This window comes from Ochotona curzoniae, unplaced genomic scaffold (assembly GCF_017591425.1).
Source record: "Ochotona curzoniae isolate NIBS_2020 unplaced genomic scaffold, NIBS_Ocur_1.0 contig_2723, whole genome shotgun sequence".
NCBI classification, from domain to species: Eukaryota; Metazoa; Chordata; class Mammalia; order Lagomorpha; family Ochotonidae; genus Ochotona; species Ochotona curzoniae.
The window spans coordinates 6,088,857-6,108,872 of NW_024465573.1; the positions used below are offsets into that span (position 1 = coordinate 6,088,857).

A 20,016-nucleotide genomic window follows, 5' to 3' on the forward strand; every position below is an offset into this window, starting at 1 on the left:
ACACAGGAAAAACTCCTGGTTCTTGGCTTCAAAGGCCCAGCCTTGGCCATTGCAGCAATTTGGGGAATGAACCAGAACTTAAAGCTATCTCTCCCCCACATCCTCTCTCTGTAGCCCGTCTTTCTTTTTTTTTAAAGATTTATTTTTTATTTTTATTTTTTTTATTGGAAAGGCGGATATACAGAGAGGAGAGACAGAGAGAAAGATCTTCCCCAAGTGAGCGCAATGGCCGATACTATGCCGATCCGAAGCCAGGAGCCTCTTCCGGGTCTCCCACGCAGGTGCAGGGTCCCAAAGCTTTGGGCCGTCCTCGACTGCTTTCCCAGGCCACAGGCAGGGAGCTGGAAAGGAAGCGGGGCTGCCGGGATTAGAACCGGCGCCCATATGGGATCCCGGGGCGTGCAAGGCGAGGACCTTAACCACTTGCGCCACCGCACCGGGCCCTGTAGCCTGTCTTTCCAAAAAATAAATAAATTTTTAACAAAAACGTTCTTTGCCTTCAATCACATAGTAAGCTCTCTAATACCTATTTCATAATCGATAAATCATATAATTTATATATTAACTGAATAACTGTAAACTCAGCTTTAAAAGGAAGCATGTTTTCTTTTGCTTCTTAATTGGTAACAGCAGTATCAATAGTATTAAATGATGAGTTTCATAAGCTCCTGAAATGTACATAAGTCTTATCTACCATATAGTACAAAGGCAAAGCAATATTCCTGCAGATATCTATCATCTTTACTTGCAAGGAAAATAACTTGTTAATGATGAAACAAATCCTGCAATCACTGATATAACAACACAAAGGTACATGTTATGGAGATAGCTTAATGTCTTCATTCACTTCCACACTGTCTAATACGGATGTCTGTGTCCACACATCTGAGTCCTGATTAGCTGACTATACACATACTATGCCATTGGAATTTATCCACAGCTCCTATGGATATGTATTAAGCCTGTCAGCATTTATTTTTATCTAAGTGCTTCTTTAATTTACCATCCTTTTTGAATTTTCTCTTTATAATTTCCATAACTGAAATTATTTGTTTCACTATTATTTCAAAACAGTAATATATTTTTCCATTTTTATAAAGCACAAGTTTGTTCTCAAAAACAAAAAGATAATCAAGACAAACAGAGATTAAAACTAACCTCTATGATCCCACCACCAAGAAAAGAGATCCAGGGAGAAAGGTTGCCAATGGAATCTTTTAAACAGAACTAAGTGATCTGGAGACTGCATATTACAGGAGTTAACTCGGAAAAAAGTGGGGGCTCATTTAGCTTTTATTTTTAATCCTGTGATTGCTTCTTTCCAGTGTTCCAGAGTCAGTTCTATTTAAACACAGAATTACATGTTTATATCTGCTTCTCAAGTTTTCTATCAACCTGAAGATAATAATTATCACTCATTAACCAAGATGAGCTGTGCGGTATTTTAAAGTACTCAGAGAAGAAGCGTTGTATCCAGGGCTATATTCTGCTACCTTAATCTTCATCACTCATGCAACAACTGACAGGAAGTATCCTCATACCTTCCTCTTGCCATACTTCTATTTTAGACCATGAAAATGCTTTTTTTAAATTTCCTTTTTTTATGAAACTCCAGTCAAAAGCTGACTGTCCATTGCCATGGAAACAGTTCTATTTAAGATACTATATTAGTCCTTTCCTCACAGAAAGATAGAAAATAGTCAATAGAAAAGCATCACTCTCCATGGTTAGGGATTAAATACCTGCATAAGCTTCTGGGGCAGCCAATACATAAGGCAATTTGGAAAGCAGAGTGGACATAATTTAATGCAGCCCATTATTTTTGCTGAGTAAGATCAGTGCAGGTTAGATATATTGCCTTAGGTTTGTTTTACATTGATTTTCAGGCTTTCTGATGTGCCTTACTGACCATGCAAAAATATGTAACTGAACAATCAGCTAGCATAGGTGAAAAAGGCACATCCATAATTTATATACATTTAATCATCACACAATTGAAAAAAGTATCAATTCTAGGTCAATCTTTATGATAAATGTTACCATCCCTCTTTTGATTAAAGTCTTTTATTCATGAAAGCTTGAAATCAATATTTAGTGAAATTAAAATAATCTAAGATGGACAGACTCATCAATCTACTAACGTTAGCACTAAAACACTGATCTTTATATAATTAAACAATTTCAAGAGATACTTTCACTTGATTATCACTCATAAACAGCTTCCCCAAAACCAACTCTTTATTTTCTTTAAGCTAATAACAACAAAACATTTTTCTTAAAGTAACAACATACTGTATCTCGAGATCTCAAATGTATATTTTTAAAACTGATCCCAAAAAGTCATCTTGGTTCTAGAGCTGGTACTGTTACCATCCTCTGTGAAGGGTAGGGTTTGAATATTGATATATTTGGAACAATCTCTCAGAACCACCTTTTCCCAAGCATTCTGAAAGTGAAATGTATGGAAACACTTCCATTTGTAGACACATTTGACAAATAATCTTTAACATTAATTTTTTTTATTGAAAAGTCAGTTATACAGAGAGGAGGAGAGAGAGAGAGAGAAAGATCCTCCTGCTGATTCAGTCCCCAAGTGGCTGCAACCACTGAAGCTGAGCCAATCCAAATCTAGGAGCCAGAAGCCTCTTCCTGGTATAGGACCCCAAGGTTTTGGGCCATCCTCAACTGCTTTCCCAGGCCACAGCAGGGAACTGGATGGGAAGCAGGGCCACTGGGACATGAACCGGTGCTTATGTGGGCTCCTGGCATGTGTAAGGTGGACTTTAGCCAGTAGGCTACAGCACTGTGCCCGCCAAATAATCTTAAAACACTGGTCCTCCATTCTTACAGCACATCAGAATCACTTGGAAAATGTGTTAAAATACTTATGGTTGTGTACAACTTGTGAATTTCTGATTTAGCAATCTTGGATTGTGACCCAAGAATCTCATCAACTCCAAAGTGATGCTGATGTTACTGGTTCTAGAACCATATTTCAAAACCATATTCCCAGACATTAAACAAGTTTACTAGCCTACAGAATCATTATCTAATACCTGAAGGTGCCCAAAGTGAGCTATAAATTAAAAAAAAAAAAAAAGCTCCAATCTGGGAGGATAGGGACAGAAAATAACAGCAATTTGGAAAAATATTAAATCAGTCATTACCAATGTGAATCCTAACAATTGCTATGCTGTGGTTGGAAACTGCTGTGAAATGTAATGACATGCACAGAAATAACCCCCTGATGAGCTGTGTATGTCTTCTGACCCTGCAGATTTAACTGGTTTTGACAAATATCCACCAAAAAATAGAGAAGAGGAACTTCATATTTGAATGTAAATTTTTCTTAAAAATAACGGTAGGGCCCAGAGCAATAGTCTAGTGGCTAAAATCCTTGCCTTGCATCTGCTGGGTTCCCATATGGATGCATGTTCATATCCTGGCTGCCCAACTTCCCATCCAGCTCCCTGCTTGTGACCTGGGAAAGCAATTGAGGATGGTCCAAAGCCTTGAGATCCTGCACCCACGTGGGAGACCTGAAGAAGCTCCTGGCTCCTGGCTTTGGATCGGCTCAGCTCTGGCCACTGCAGCCTCTCAGGGAGTGAATTAGGGGACGGAAGATCTTTCTGTATCTCCTTCTCTCTGTAAATCTGCCTTTCCAATAAAAACATAAAATCTTAAAAAAAAAAAGTAACAGTAAAACAGGTATGCATCATGTATGTGTCTAATTTCTGTGAGTTCAATCTAGCTTTTCCAATAACTTACATCTTCCTTTTAAAATTCTCTGTTAATTGATTAATCTTAATAAACAGCACTGTACACATTTAGTTTTCAAGTGCTCTACAGCTTCTTTCAAAAAGCTACCCAGAAATACAAATGCATTGAAATGACTGTGAGGTAGAGCAGAAGGAAGTATCTTTTTAAGCAACAATGTCCTCTCCTCCTACGATTTATTGAATACATGCTTGTTAATGGAAAGATAAAAGGGTGATTGGAATGATAAGAGTTTTAAAAGACAAATTCTTTCATTTTTATGCCATCAGAGTAATTTTTATGACTGATAAAAGAATGAGTTATGAAATTCCTAAATGTACACTACCATAATTATTTCAAATGTAATAGCACTCTTAAAAGAATCAAATACCCAGTAATACACACTGATGGTAGCAGCCTCATTACTTTCTCAGTTGTTCATACAAACATCTGAAATGGAATGAAGTGATCATCAAGGTACTTGTTATCAATTCTTTCCACTTTCTATTGTGACAAGCATATTTTAAGATACAATAATTAGTAAAACAAACAACGTAAAAACATCAAAGATGGTGTGTACTCACTATTAAAATAAACTAAAAATAGGATATTTTCCATTAGTGGCTCATTACACTTCATGGGAATTTATTTCTTAAAACCAGATACATTAGATAATCAAAGAAAAAAATTAAAAACAAAGAAGAGAAAAAAAACAAAAAATAAAAATAAAAACCAGATACAGTAGATTAGTGACTCTTTCACAATATAAAGGTAACAACAAAGATCATCCATAGCAACATATAGATTATGTGCATTAAATTCACCCATACATAATCATAACAATACACAATACATAATCACAAGGAGAACTGGGCAAAAGATTCCCTATGAAAACCAATTTGATACGTTATTAAAATGCAATGACCATCAATCCTCACTCTAATGGAAATTTTGATTGTCTGGAGCTTGGAACTTCCACATTGCATTGACTGGGTCACTGGCCAGGGTTAGCATTGGAGTTCAACCATGGAACACACCATTTACTGGTGCCTATGCAAACATACAACCCAGAACAGCAGTGCCATATTACATACACTGAATACATAACCAATGTACATTAAGAAATTATTCCCATAAAAACACTGTGCACTTGACTTTCTATTTTTAAATTCTATTTTTAAATTCCTTCACCACTTGCACTGATCAAAAGAGTTTTTCCTTCTCTTCACAACAGTCACATTTACCCTTCCACCAGACACTACCCTCATCAACACTGGAGTATGTGCATGCTTCATGTATTACTTGACCCATTTCTTGAGTCCCATTACATTAATGATGATAGAAGAATGTAGATGGGGAATCGGAGTTTTAACAGAACAAGATAATTGGTTTAACATTTTTATCATTATTTATTGGCAAACTATTAGGTCCATCATATACAGTCTGTAAGACAAATATAATTGTTATCTATTCCACTGCAGCAAGCTTGTCAAACTCTGCTCTACTAGCTGTCAATTAAGGATCAAAATTTTGATGATATCTCTGAGATTCAAAATATGCACTTGGGCCCAGTGTGGCAGCCTAGTGGCAAAGGTCCTTGCCTTGCATGCACTGGGATACCACATGGGTGCCAGCTTTAATCCTGGCAGTTCCACTTCCCATCCAGCTCCCTGCTTGTGGCCTGGGAAAGCAGTCAAGGATGGCCCAAAAGCTTTGGGACCCTGCACCTATGTGGGAGACTTGGAAAAAGAGCTCCTGGCTCCTGGCTTCGGGATGGCTCAGCTACGGTCGTTGCAGCCACTTGGGGAGTGAATCAACGGACAGATTCAACGGACAGAAGAGCTTCTTTATCTCTCCTTCTCTCTGTATATCTGACTTTAATAAAAATAAATAAATCTTAAAAAAAGAAGTATGCACTTACATTGCTTAGATTAAAAGTCCTGATATTCTCATTCTATTTTTTTGTATATACCTAACAGAACGGAGTACTTAATTTTGTTGAATAATAAATGAATGAATGGAAGGTATGGTATTCATATAGTACTAAGTTACTTGAAATAATAATTTCTGACATTTCTTGTTTGACATGGGGAAGGTCAGTAAAATGTAATAGTATTGAACATCATATTCTACTAATACTAAAATAAGAATCTGTATAATTTTGCCACAAAAAAGAATTGCTTTTACATTTCTATTTATCTGAACATGTTTTCCCTCATTTTTAGGGACACCAAATACTAAACTGAACTCTTGTAATCAAAAGAATATCTATAGTTCACATTAATTTAGGGTATCCATAAGATATATTTTACCTAAAGAATATTAGAACCTAGAACCTAATTACTTCCAATAGCCACAAAATATAAAAATTAACCAGATAATAACCATATAGTCATAGGCCATTAAAACAATACAACTACAACACAAACAGATTTTATATGTAGCAACTGAGAATTCACTAATTTCAAGTAATACACAAAAAAGTTTTGATAAAATAATTTCAAGTGTTTTTTTTTTAATGTTGAGCAAATCAAGTTAGAAAAGACAGTGTCCAATGAACCAGTCACTTAGATTCTTGGGATATATTTTCCCTCTGGAAATAATGTTATGCATCATGGGTAGGTTTCAACACTAATCAATAAAAGCCGCTCTTTTATATACCTGTAATAATAATAATATACTCTGAAACTTAAACACATATTCTACTGTATTTCTACGGTAAGCTAACAGGGCCTAATTTATAGGCAGCTGACCTGTATCTCCCCAGAAAGCTCCCTCTGAGCACAAACCCTGTAACACTGGACACTCATGCAGATGTAGCATTGTACATAGATATAGAAAGGTTAGGGGAAGGGTAGCATTCCTATGGTTTTTATGCCTCACTAACTAACATTTTTGTCATAGCACACAAAAAGTCAAAACAATGGCAAGAGATATTTGTGAATGGCAGAAATAAGCATTCATATGATTTCTTATTTTCATAAAAACATTTTGTTATAACAAGATTACCAAAAAGTAGGGACATTTATTTATTCAAGAGACACAAAAAAGTCAAAATGTGTCTAGGCACTGTCTTTTGTTAAAGACATCATAGCAGTATTCAATGAGTCAATGTCATTTCACTAGGCTTTGTTGGTAGCAGAAATAGGACAAAGCGTGTGGGGAAACTTAGTAAAAAGATATCCTGAGATTAGGAAAGACTGAACATGCAGCTGCGGATTTATGGAGAAAAGGATTAAAGTACAGGGTAAAATTGGTCAAAATCAAACTTGTTTCTCAATTGATTCAATCTTACACTGCATTTTGTGCTTCTAGTGAAAACATAAATACACTTGAATTAGTAACCATTTCTATTGATCTCTTTAACTACCAGATTCTATCAGGTTCCACTAATTTGCCAGGTTCCACTGGCAAGACTTTTGCAAGGAGAAAAATATGTGTTTATATCTATAGAAAGACCCAAAGTTGCAGTTCAAAATTGATTAAAATCTAGAACCTGCCAATTATTGGTTACTATAATGTATTAGCAGGCCCAGCATGGTAGCCTAGTGACTAAAGTCCTCCACCTTGCATGCACCAGCATCCATATGGGCACAGGTTTGGGTCCCGGCTGCCCCACTTTCCATCCAGCACCCTGCCTGTGGCCTGGGAAAGCAGTCAAGGACAGCCCAAAGCCTTGGGACCCTGCACCCACATGGGAGAACCAAAAGAAACTCCTGGCTCCTGGTTTCAGATCGGTTTATTTCCGGCTGTTGCTGTCACTTAGGGAGTGAACCAGCAGATGGAAGATCCTCCTCTATGTCTCTCCTTCTCACTGTATATCTGACTTTCCAATAAAAATAAATATTAAAAAAAAATTAGCAACATATTAGCAAGTTACTGATGTTCTGTGTCCTATTTAATTCATCCATAAAATTTAATATTTTTTTGTTTAAGATGCTTAAGCTGGTAATATGTAGTATTTGGTCTCACATAATCATTTCAATACATTCTGAAGGGCACATAAAATAAAATGCTGCTGTATCTTATCAGAACATTAAACATACAATGTAAAGTATTTCAATGCACCATTGAGTTTTAGATAGAACTAAAGTATTCAGTAACATTCATATTCTATCCCTTCAAGGATAACCAACATCCTAGACCATATCCAAATCACTCCCTCTGGGTGAATCTAAAAAGTAGCAGCCACTTAGGGGGTAAATATAATTCTATGTCTATCAATTCTGCTTCACAGTCACCGAAAGTGCTGGTCAAGGGCACTCCACCTGGCTTGGAAGACAACCAAAGTGAAGGGTGTGGGAGGAGGTGAAGAAGAGATAGGCATGGCCAGAACTCTCAAGTCAAAAGAAAATCTTCAGAGATGGCCTTGTGGAGAATCTTGAATGATTGACAGTATCCCTACAGCAACACTGAAGCAGTAATAAGCAGATTTCAAGAGGTGAAGCATATATTCCTTATTAAAGCAAAGGCCACATAGCATTTTGGAGAGGGAATAGCAGCTAATACTGACATCCTGATTTTTTTCTTCGTGGACAGTCATGCTGCTAATCAGAATTGCCCTCAAAAACTGGCATGTTACCTAATAGAAACATTCTAACTGTCTAAACATAGCAAAATATTTTAAACCAAAACAAACACCTAAGCACTAGTGTACCTTCTTTCTAAAACAGTCATTGTTGTTGTACTTTTAAGAGTTTCTGATAAACACAACCAAGGTGGACTGCATACAACACACAGGCCAGAAAAACTTCGGAAAAATGGAACAAGTTAGTGTATTACCTATATTACACTGCATCCAGTGTACTGTTAATAGTTATTATAAATCATATTTAAATAAAAATATCATTTTGCTAAAAATCAGATCTCTATCAGCCAGATCAAAGATAAGAAGCCATACAATAGGAGAGAGATATATAAGGATATGTTGAAAATTCCTGTAAATTGAATTAAAATATTAGGATTTCTGTGCAACAAAATTGTGAAATTCATAGCATCTTCAAAAATCTCATGGAAATGCATAATAAAAAACTATGGATGGATTTCACATTGTTTCACTTAAACTCATCTTTTGAGTCTCCAATAATTTGCAATTACCTTCATATAACTGTTATTCAATGTCAAGTACGATAAATCCAACATAACTGAACAGCACAGAAGGGAGTTGGAGATTAGGAAAGGCTTTCTGACCAACATTTTTGAGGGACACTTTGAAACACAAATAGGAATCTGATATACTAATTGCAGCTTTAGATTGTCAGATACACATTTCAACAAGTTATACCTACTTATAAGTTTATAGTAACTAAGGGATATATATTATGGGATGCATAACCAAACATTATTGCTTGGCAATACCTGAGATTTGCATATGGTTTGAGCATCTCCCGAACGTTTGCTGGTTGGAGACTTGGTTCCCAGGTTGTCGGTGATGTGAAATAGGGACCTTTAACAGGTAGGGTCTACAGGGAAGACTTTAGGTCACTGAGGGTTCTGCCTAAGGTAAAGTCTGAGGAAGTTCCCACTGAGCAATTGTAAATGCCTCAGTGTGGCCTCATTCAGTCTCTCTGGCTTCCGGCACCAAGATGCAGTAACCTGCTCCACACAGGCTCCCATTATGTGTCGGACCCGAGCAGGGCCCTCGCCAGAAATATGCCAATGCCAGCTCCATACTCTTAAACTCTCAAAACTACAAGTTAAAAAACAAACAAAACACCCTTATTTTTGAGTACCCTACCTCAGGTATTTTATTGTAGTGAGGAAAATCTAACGACATATATATACAGGGAATCCCACTTCCCTTCATCCCCACTGTAATCACATTGATGTTTATCCATTTTTAGGTCTCACCCAAGCTAGAAGTCAATTGATCTTCATGCCTTCAAGACCGATTAAATTGCACAAAGTTTTGTCTGCCATAGTCTTTGTGTGCAGCATGTCACATCATCCTCACCCTGCAAAACGAAAATCCACCTAGACCTCTGAGGATTGCAGCGTTTTAGGAACTCCGCAGTTCAGAGCTGTCCCATCACCTAGCTGCAGCTGTGTTTGTAGCTAGGTTTTGCTGCTCTCTGCTGTAACTGTGCTTAGAATAAGCATCCTATGTGGATGCTTGTCTTTCTTGATTCTTCCCAGTCTTCTTCTGTTGCTGCTTCTCCCACACTTCTGTTTTCAAAAAAGATAATCTTGCTATTCAGTTTCTCTTTTAGTCAAGAATCACAAGTACAGAAAAATGGATACAACCTTTGGATCTGCTCTTAAGCTGTAGCATAGTACTAAGGAAAATAGGTCATCAAAGCAAAAGGGATTTTTTCCCCTCGCCTTGTTTCTATAAGATCAAGGTAGCTGACAAAGACACAGAAGGTTCTTCTCACTGTGGCAGCAGAGCAGCATCTAGGATGTCACTGAGAAGTGTGAGAGTGCCTCTGCAAAGGATCCCAACACAGGACCAAAGTGACTGTCTATGGTATCAAACTTACATATATCATAGGGATAGTACAAACTCTGGCTTAGAAATTCCTAAATATGGATCCGGCAGCATGGCCTAGCAGCTAAAGTCTTCGCCTTGAACGCGCCCCGGGATCCCATATGGGCGCCAGTTCTGATCCAGACAGCTCCACTTCCCATCCAGCTCCCTGCTTGTGGCCTGGGAAAGCAGTCGAGGACAGTCCAAAGCTTTGGGACCTTGCACCCGTGTGGGAGACCTGGAAGAAGTTCCTGGATCCTGGCTTCGGATCTGCATAGTATCAGCTGTTGCGGTCACTTGGGGAGTGAATCATCGGATGGAAGATCTTCCTCTCTGTCTCTCCTCCTCTCTGTATATCTGACTTTCCAATAAATAAATAAATCTTTAAAAAAAAAAAAAGAAATTCCTAAATATTTTGGCCTTGGAATTAACTTATACACTTAAAGAACTACTGAGAATCCCAAAGAGCTTTTGATTATGTGTGTCAATGTATACTGCATTATTAAAAATTGGCTTTGGACTGGCTCAGCTCCAGCTGTTGCGGCCACCTGGGGAGTGAGCCAGCGGACTGAAGATCTTCCTCTCTATATATCTGACTTTCCAATAAAAACAAATATATATATATATATATTAAGTAGGAATTTAAGAAGTTCCTACTTAGAAAAACAAATTGTGAAGAGACTGGTGCCATGGCATAGTAGCTGAGCCTACTTCTGATACAGCTCCCTCTGGAAAAGCGGCAGAGAATAGCTCAAGTCCTTGGGCCCCTGCACACATGTGGGAGATCTTGAGGAAGCTGCTAGCTCCTGGCTTCAGATCAACTCAGGCTCTGGCCATTGCAGCCACTCGGGGAGTAACCAGCAGATGGAATATCTCTTTCCTCTTCTCTCCTACTCACTATAAATCTGCCTTCCAAATAAAAATACAATAAGTCATTTAAAAAGTGAGGAAAGTTTAAACATTTAATTCACTTAAAATCTATTGCACAATAATACAAATAACAAATTAATGAAAATAACTTTATTTTCCAAAGTAGAAAAAAAAGGAGAGGGAGAAGAGTGATACTGATATTTTTACAAGTTTCTTTAATGTCTGCTTAAGGGAAATAGCTATATTTTTGCATGCTTTCGGTTGTGACATCTTGACAGAAGTATGTGAGGAAAATGTAGCTTAAGACAGATTTTTGAATGGAAAAGGAGACAATTATTAATATTATTTTTTGATATAAATCAAAACTCAACAAATACAGTTTATCAAAGGCTAGCTAGAATCTGAGACATCTGTGAACTTAACTTCCTATATTTTATGAAAATCTATTTTTGTATCTTAAATTTTGAATCAATCTTTTAGCCATATGTGACTTTGAAAAATACATTGCAAAAAATAGTAAAGTGATTCTGAAAGATCAAAGGGAACTGATGGTATTCATTGTCAATAATAAGAATGACCTTATCATCATGGGGGCCGGCATGGTGCTTCAACAGGCTAATCCTCTGTTTGTGGTTCTAGTCCCAGCTTCTCCATTTCCAATCCAGCTCCCTGCTTATGACCTGGAAAAGCAACAGAGAACGGCTCAAGTTCTCAGGTCCCTGCAGCCACATGGGAGACACAGCAGAAGCTCCTAGCTCCTGGCTTTGAATTAGCTTCTGTCCATTGCCTTTAGAGAGTAAACCACTTGGTGGAAGTTCTCTCTCTCTGTATTTCCCTTCTCTCTGTAAATCTACCTTCTTAAAGAGACTTATCTTGGTTGTGCTCCAATTATCTGGTTACCACCGGACATGAAAAAGAAAAAAAGGCCCTCAGTGGAAATACATTTATCTTTTGGATGACATTGGTTAGGGAGATCTAAGGGATGACACACTTTACTACACAACATAAAAAATTCGCATCAATTAATATCACTCTTTATGTCAAGGGAACAGCTTTTAAGAACTTTTATTGATTTTGTTTGCTTTTTAAGACAGACCATCACAGGGAGAAGGAGAGACAATACAGCCGAGAGTCTCTATCTTCTGGTTCATTCCCCAAATCGTCACAATGGCCAAGGCTCAACTAGGTTGAGGTCAGAACCAAGAGTTCCATGTTGGTCTCCTACATGGTTGAAAAGAGAAAACGTAAAAGATAAAGACGTAGACAGAGAAGACTCATAACTGGTTTCCTAAACTAAAATATTTAAAAATTGTCTTACCCTAGATTTTACTCCTACCTTTATTATGTGTAGTCATCCTTAACTTTCAATCTTTTCAAATCAAATACTGTACTTCGCCTACCTGCTTAAATTTCAAGATTGCAAGTTTCTTTAATCTGATTTTCACTGATCCAAAAGCAATGGGAATGAAATATTTATAGAAATAAAAAATATACAAAAAAGAATCTTTAACTCTTATCTCTTTTATGGGCAATAATTAAAAATGGCAAGAAAATGAGTATTAACCAAAACATTCAGTATGTATTGCAATATATTCCTTTAATACACAAAAAGCTAAGGTATTCCAGGAAAAAGGAAAATATGTAGTATTTTTTTCATTGATGACATTGTATGGTTTATCGCTTAATACAAGTTATCTCTCTTGTGCTATGCAGCAATGTTTAAAGCAGGAATGAATTACATTTTAGAGAGACAACTATGTTTAAATGAAGCTAACAAACTTGCCCAAAACTAAGACTTACCAAAGACCCAAATTCAGACAAACCATATGCTTATCTTACAGCTTTAACTACTGCTGTATCAGGACTATCCTTTCCTGTTTATTCAGCGGTAAGAAGTTGGAGGAAGCAAAACTCCCTTTACAAAGCAACTCCTATACTGAATCAAAAGTATGGAGCATAAAAGAACAATTTTAGTAAGATTTCAACTATATAGCAATCATTTTTGATAGCAAGAGCGTGTTGAGGTGCAAGTAGGTTAAGCTACCACCTGGGACAGATGCATCTCCAGGCTTATGAACTGGTTTCTGGTTAATGTACCTGAGAAGAGCACCCTAAGTAATTGGGTTCATGCCGGATAAGCCAAGTCATGAGGGCTAGGCCTGGCTTTGATCTGGCCCAACTATGGCTGTTGAGGCATTTGGGAGAGCAGCCAGAGATAGAAGATCCATTTCTTTCTCTCTTTCTCTCTCTCTTCCTCTCTCTCTCTCTCTCCCTGTGTTATTCTTTCAAACAAATGTTTACATTCCCATAAGCAAAATTTTAACATTAGCAGGTATGTACAGAAAAGAATTTAAAAAAGAAAGTCCCGTTTTTTCATAATCATTGACAATCTCTCTCATCAATGACATAGAAACAAAAAAACTGCAAAATACAAAAAGAGAGCAAAACAAATTGTGATTTATGACCTATACAAGAATAATTTTGTAATAAAAGATAACGGTGGTAAGCTCCAATCTCCAATGCATTAAAATTATGTATATCATATCTTTATATTACTTGTATTTTAACATCACAACTTTAAAAATTATATTTTTATTTGAAAGGTAGTGTTAGAGAGATAAAGAGGGGAAGAAAGAAAGGAGGAGAGAGAAAGAAAGAGAGGAGTGATCTTCCATTTGCTGTTTCAACTCTTCACAGCTCCAACGGCTGAGTGTGGACGGGGATGAAGCCAGGAGGCTGGTACTCCATCTGTGTCTCTCAATGGGCGCTGGGGCCCAAGCACTTGCGTCTTCTTCCACTGCCTTCCCAGGTGCATTGGCGGGAAGCTGGGACTCCACCTGGCACTCATATAGGATGCCACTGTCACAGGGTATGGCTTAACTTGCTGGGCCACAATGCCAAGGCCCTTAATAACACTTTTAAAACAAATAATTTAAAACATACCTAAAAACCTTGAAGCATCTTGGGATTTTACAGAAACAAGCTGAAAGTCTTTGCTTAAAGCTTTGCTGTCATATACACTCCTGGAGCTCTGCTTAGGCCATATGCAAGCACAATTAAGTAAATATTACCTCTGACAATCAAAAGCATGCAATATAAGAAACATGATGAACAAAGGTAAAAAGTAGCTACTAGCCCACAAAGCAAATATATTCTACTGGTTGTAGTATGCAAAATTACTACCATCTGATAGCTCTGACTGTAAAAATGAGACTCATGTAGTTCAATGTGATGTTTTCCATTTTAATTTGGCATTTTTTTTTACTTACAAAACTATCAAAATGTTCTTAAAATGTGTGACTATGTAAGCAAAGTAACAAAAGTGCAAGCACACAAAGAGATATCACTAGAACTACCTACACATAGTAATGATTGCTAGATGCTAATGCCACTAACAGAGCATAGAGTTCTATTCACTTAAGTAATACCAATTGTTCAATGCATTTTTATTTATAGAACATGAAAGGCCTATAATTAGCTACTTTCCTTAAGTCTGCCATGCCACTTTTGAAATTCATAGATCCCATTCACCTAGTTGTCACTGGAATTTTTCGAAATTCATGAAATTTACAAAGCAAATATAAACATTTTGCCTTTCAGTAAAATCTTTACAGAACTACCTAATTTACCACAAAGCAGATAATTAGAATAAGGAGCTATAGATTTGAAGACAGTCTAGTGTATTAATGTGTTTCTGCACAGAGTTCGCCTTCATTCTTTGCACAGGTCTACAGTACAATCTGTATTTTAAGCAGTCTATTTTGGAAGACACCGAATTAAAATTGCAAGTCACTCAGAATAAATGTGATTCTCATACAATATATAATTTCATATTCAGATACTGGGCTAAGCCACATTATTCTATGTGAGGGTGAACTAGGTTCCTTCCCAGGTCTCTGCAATATCCAACACACTGCAATAAGTGCAGGTACTCACAGAAAGGCAAGCTTTCTGCACAGGCAGAGGTGTCCCTTCCTGGGCAGGAACAAAGCTCATCAGGGCACCGGGAATTCACATTGGATGCACATCACTTGAGCTACACTGAACTGAAGTTCAAAATGCTATGCGTGACTCACTTGATTATTAATGAGCTTCTCATTAAACAGAAAATGTAAATTGAGGCAGGTGACTTTCACTTGGAGTTCTAGCAAAAAGGAAAACATGGGTTTATGAAAAATAAACTCCTGCGTGCTACTGTTAGAATGATGAGGAAGTTAAAATCATATTAGTAAACCTTTTAAGAGCATTTAAGATTGGTACCCTTAAAAAACTACAAATGTTGCTAAGTCATGTCAGAACTGACTCAAACAACCCTATTTCCTTCTAAAGTTATCTAATCCTGTTCCATGAATCAATATTAAATATCTTGAGATTGGAATATTGGCAGAGATGTAGCAAAGCAATCAGAAAGTCTGAGAAAGTGAATACTCATTTTCCAAATCTCTGAATGATGGCTAGAAATATTTCAAGAGCATCATATGTTTCTTTTTGAGTAAACAAATATAGTTTGTTCAAAGCTAAGAAGAGGAGAAAAGATGTTTCAAATGCTAAGAAAGTGTCAAGGAATCCACAGCCATAGGACCATCCACAGAACACTGAAACGGATGCTGCAGGCCAGTCTCACCTCCAGAGGCTCTCTTGGCCCAGCAAATTGCCAGAACCATCGAAAATGCTTATCAAAGTCAATATAATACTCCTTATTGTTAGTCAATTAAAAAAACAACATTTTATTCTTTTAATCAGGCTTGAGTTTAATCAAACATGTCTCAAACACGTTTTTTTTCCCCATATCAGAGACCTAATATGCCACTATTGAAGTCAGGAAATAAAAATTTCAAAATAAATAAATAACTGCAGATGACATCTGGCCCTGCAGTGAAAGAGTTAACATGCAACTAAGCTGATCTGCACTTCTGATCCATTACATTTCTCACAAGCTGCCCTACAATGAGCCGAGCAAGTATCAACTGTAATTTGATCCCAGAGTTTATAGAGAAAAATAACTGCACATACTCAACATGCACATTTAATAAAAATCTGTTTCAGGAGAAACATATCCAATAAACACAATTTAAGGCATTTTTAGCTGTTTGATTAACTTCAAATCTGCAATCCTTCTGCTTTCCTCATGCTCTCAAATTAAAATAGAGGGAGGGGAAAAAAAAGCCGCGGCCTTACTGCAGGGAAAAAGAGGCTTGAAAAACAACTTTGATTGGCACTTGGCCTGACCCACAGAGGAAGAAAAACAGTTTTTTGACAAAGAGCGCAAATATTTGAGCTTGCTTGCTTACGAGCTTGTTTTCTTTCTTTCCCTTTTTAATGTATAAAGAACAATCCTGAAGAGAACCCTGCTCGAGAAATCAACTAAAACCGGTACAGTATTCATCTCAATCTTTCCGTCCCCCAGCGTTTGCACAGCTCAGCAATTTTAATTCATTGGAGCTGGACAAACAGAATCACCTCACCTGGTGCTTTCTCTCAGTGAAATGTGAAAATAAGAGCCTGGATTAGAAGAAACTGACAGAAGGACCCAGGGGCGGGCGGCTGTTAGAAGCTGATTAAAAACTCTTCTGGGTCTAAAGAGGCATTTTTTTTTTCACTCCCTCCTTTCCTGCCCCCGCGCAGTCCCCCTCCTTATCCCCCCTAGAGATTAAGACAAGTAAGCTAAGCAATCCTAAACTTTGCATCCGTCAAGCTGGGAAGCAATAAACTGAGGTGCCTGGTCGAGCACGGGGTACAAGGGCATAGCATGGATAAGGAGGAGGAATAATCAACCCCAAGTCCCCCCTCCCCAAGTCTCCCAGCCGAGGAACCGAACTGTTGAGATTGAAAAGCATTTCCCATGGGCATTAAGTCAAGATGCTTCACCCTCAGTTGTTCTCACCAGTGAACTACGGAATCGCTCCAGTATCTAAAGGGGATGCTGGGCAAGGGCAAAAGCAATGCAAGCAACAAAACACCACCCCCAAGAGTTAGCCAGTGCCAAGAGGGAGCCGGGTTCCTGTACACCAGCTCAGGCTGCTCTGATTTCACACCTACCTCCAGGGACAGCCAAACGGCGCACCGGGAGGAGAATCGACGGGTGCCTCCCTCCTCCCCGCGCGTCCCGGGAGCGCACAGGGGAAGCAAGGCGGGGAGGCGGGTTGGAAAGCGGACCGCGAAAAAGAGAGGACGGAGGCAGCCCCCTCGGGACTGGCTTCCGTCCCAGCGGAGATGAAAAGCAGCAGCAGCCCGAAACCCACGCCCCCTTCTGGGTCTCCGCAGGCCAGGACCGGGCTCGGGCAGCCCCCCGCAGCCTCGCCCCGCGGCGCGCTCCCTGGGGCTCCAGCGGCGCGAGCCCGGGCCGGCCGGCGAGCGCCCCTCTCGGGGCGGACCCCAGGCCCAGCCCGTACCTTCCGCAGCACTTTCCGGCAGTTGGTACAGAGCAGGTAGTTGGCGGCGGCCGACGGGCTGCCGCCGCCCCGGTTCATGGTGGCGGCCGGCGTCCGAGGCTGGGGTGACGGAGGGCGACGGGTCGGCTGCGCTGTCACCGCCGTCGGCCGCGCCGCTGCGGGCCCCGGAGCGCGTCTTCCCGTCGTCGCCGTCGCCTCAGCCGGCTCCCGGCGGGAGGTCGGAATGGAACCGGCGACGGCGCGAGCGAGCGAGCCGCGACCCCTGCGGCGGCTGCCCGGAGGCCGGCGGACACGGCGGCGGCTGCCCCTCACCGGCCCGTTGTTCCGCCCGCCCCCATCCTCCAGACCCCCGCCCCCGCCAGGCTCGGACGAGCAGCCGCCGCCGCCGCCGCCGCCGCCGCCGCAGCGCTCGGTCAGCCCCGCCCCCGCCGCCCCACCACCTTCACCACCTCCACACGCAGGCCCCGCCCCTCCCGCCCGGCGGACCGCTCCGGCCACGCCCCCCGGGCCGCCAGCGCGCAGCCAATGAGCTTCTAGAGCCCGGTTGGGAGCCGCGCCGACCAATCGCGAGGGCCGAGGATGCCTTGAATCTCCGGGCAAGTTAAGTTTATCTCCGAGGCTCGGAACCCTAGGGGAGCTGGCGGGTGAGTTAGGAAGCCGGGTGGGCGGGACTACAGCCTACGCTACTCCGCCAATCGGAGCAAGGGGGTGTGTCGTATGCAGATGAACTGGACGGTGGTCACCGCCCCCACAGCAGGCCACTCCCCCTTCTCTGGGTCCCCCACCGGAGTGGAGAGGACAGTGAGATAAATAGCTGGGGGGCTAGGGCTCCTAGGGGGACCAGGGCTGACATCTCTAGAGAAGCGACGTGGCTGGGAAGGGAGCCACAGCACTGTTATTTCCACCCCGGCTTTCTCTCAGCCAAAATCCAAGCTTAGCTGTCAAGACTGCCAGGGGGTTGGGGGGTTGTGCTTTGCCTTCGAGATCTCCGCAGAACTTGAGGCATCGTTTGAGTGTGAGCTTTGTGCACAAGCCCAGTTACCTGAGATCTGGGAGTGAAGGGAACCTAGTGCAAATCTCAGGTGTTTTTTATCATGCGGTTCAATGGGTGCTTGTGGTGGGGTGGGGTGGGGGGGAGATGACACGAAATCTCCCTCTGAAGCCCTTTCTCGCCTCCCTCCAAGCCATGCAAGTTCCTTGGTTTGTCCACCACGAAAGGGCCAAAGGGCAGCGAGTTTTGTCTTGTCACCTCTCCCTTCCCCGTGCCCCCAAACGTCCCTCCAGCTGGTCAGAGCCCTGCAAAGCAAGTCAGGCTCCGAGAACAAACTGCCATTTCAAACCCTCGCTCTCTGCCTCTTCCCCAGAGCTAAAACATGGTGCGTCAGGGGCTCAGCGTCGCGTTCCGGGGCGCAGAGGCTGTGTCACTGCGGGGCGGCCGGGTCGGAGGCGGCTGGGCGACGCGGAAAGCTGCTCCCCAGCGAGAACAAAGGCTGGCGCGGAGCGAGGAGCTGACTGGCGCCGCGTCCTGGCCGCCGGTGTCCTCGGGGCCCGTGGACACCTGGGCCGCAGCGCCGCAGCCCGACCGTGCGATGACATCACCTGTTTTCGCGTTCGAGAACCCGATCGAGTGTTCCGGGCTGCTTCTCTCAGAGTCTCCAGAGGGCCAGGGCTGCAGTCTGCGGGACGCAGTTGGTGGAGATGATTTTAAAGAAGGGCCCCTCCGGTTTTCATTTCTTTTCTTTGGCAGCTGAAATTTCCACCTTTTTTTTTTTTTAAGGGATTCAGGACTGTGATACAAGATCAAGAAGGAAGGTGTGAAAATCACCAGTCTTCTCACTGTCTCCTCGCTGTGCCGTTCAGAGACCAACACACACAAACCAAGTCTACACAAGGAACAAAAGAAAGATGAGCCGATGTGGGCTCAATGTAGATTCATGCGATCTATAAAACCCCTCAAAAACGGTTAAGTGAAGCAGCTGGGACAACGCGTTGATCCATTTTGCTAGTGACAGATAAAGGTCACCAAATGTTGTGTAGACAACAAACATGTAAGCAGTTGCTTCAGAAAGTTCGTGGAAATTCGTATCATGAAGAAATTTGTGAGCTTCAGAAATGTGTTTTGCACTAAAATTACTTCCAATGAATTCAATTTTCTGGGAACTTTTAGAAGTCTTTTTAAAATCTGGATTAGCAGTGGCATGGGCTCTACTCCTAATAATTAAGTTAAAAGCTTTTAAAAAGTGAGACAGTTGTATTAAAAGAGGAAATTACCACATGCCCTTCAGTGCAGAGAACCAAGAAATCCAGGGGAAAGCTCAGCAGAGCAGATCTTCTAAGAACTGAAACATATGTGTCCCCATTTCGTAGTAAAATTCTTAGGCTATATTCTTGGCAGGTTCTGTCTTTTAAACCACATTTTATGTTAGTATGTTTATAGGAAAGGAGAAACTGAAGTATTAAATATGCTGAGTTTTTCTCAAGTAATACCTAAGCTTCAATTTGAGTACCATTCTTTCTATCTACCCTGCAAGA

The 20,016-nt window shown here is 40.8% G+C and overlaps 1 protein-coding gene across 2 annotated transcripts in view; it reads right to left on the reverse strand.

Moving 5' to 3' along the window:
* Positions 1-17,806, reverse strand: part of SESN3 (sestrin 3) — a 63,670-nt gene extending 45,864 nt beyond the window's left edge. The window contains exon 1 of one of the 2 annotated variants that reach the window (XM_040976820.1): positions 17,485-17,806. In XM_040976820.1, the coding sequence (XP_040832754.1) occupies positions 17,485-17,562 (78 nt within the window). In that variant the 5' untranslated portion in view covers positions 17,563-17,806. Of the gene's footprint in view, positions 1-11,670; positions 11,731-17,484 lie in introns of those variants that run through there. The other variant, XM_040976821.1, reaches the window with a different exon arrangement.
* Positions 17,807-20,016: the final 2,210 nt, after the last annotated feature.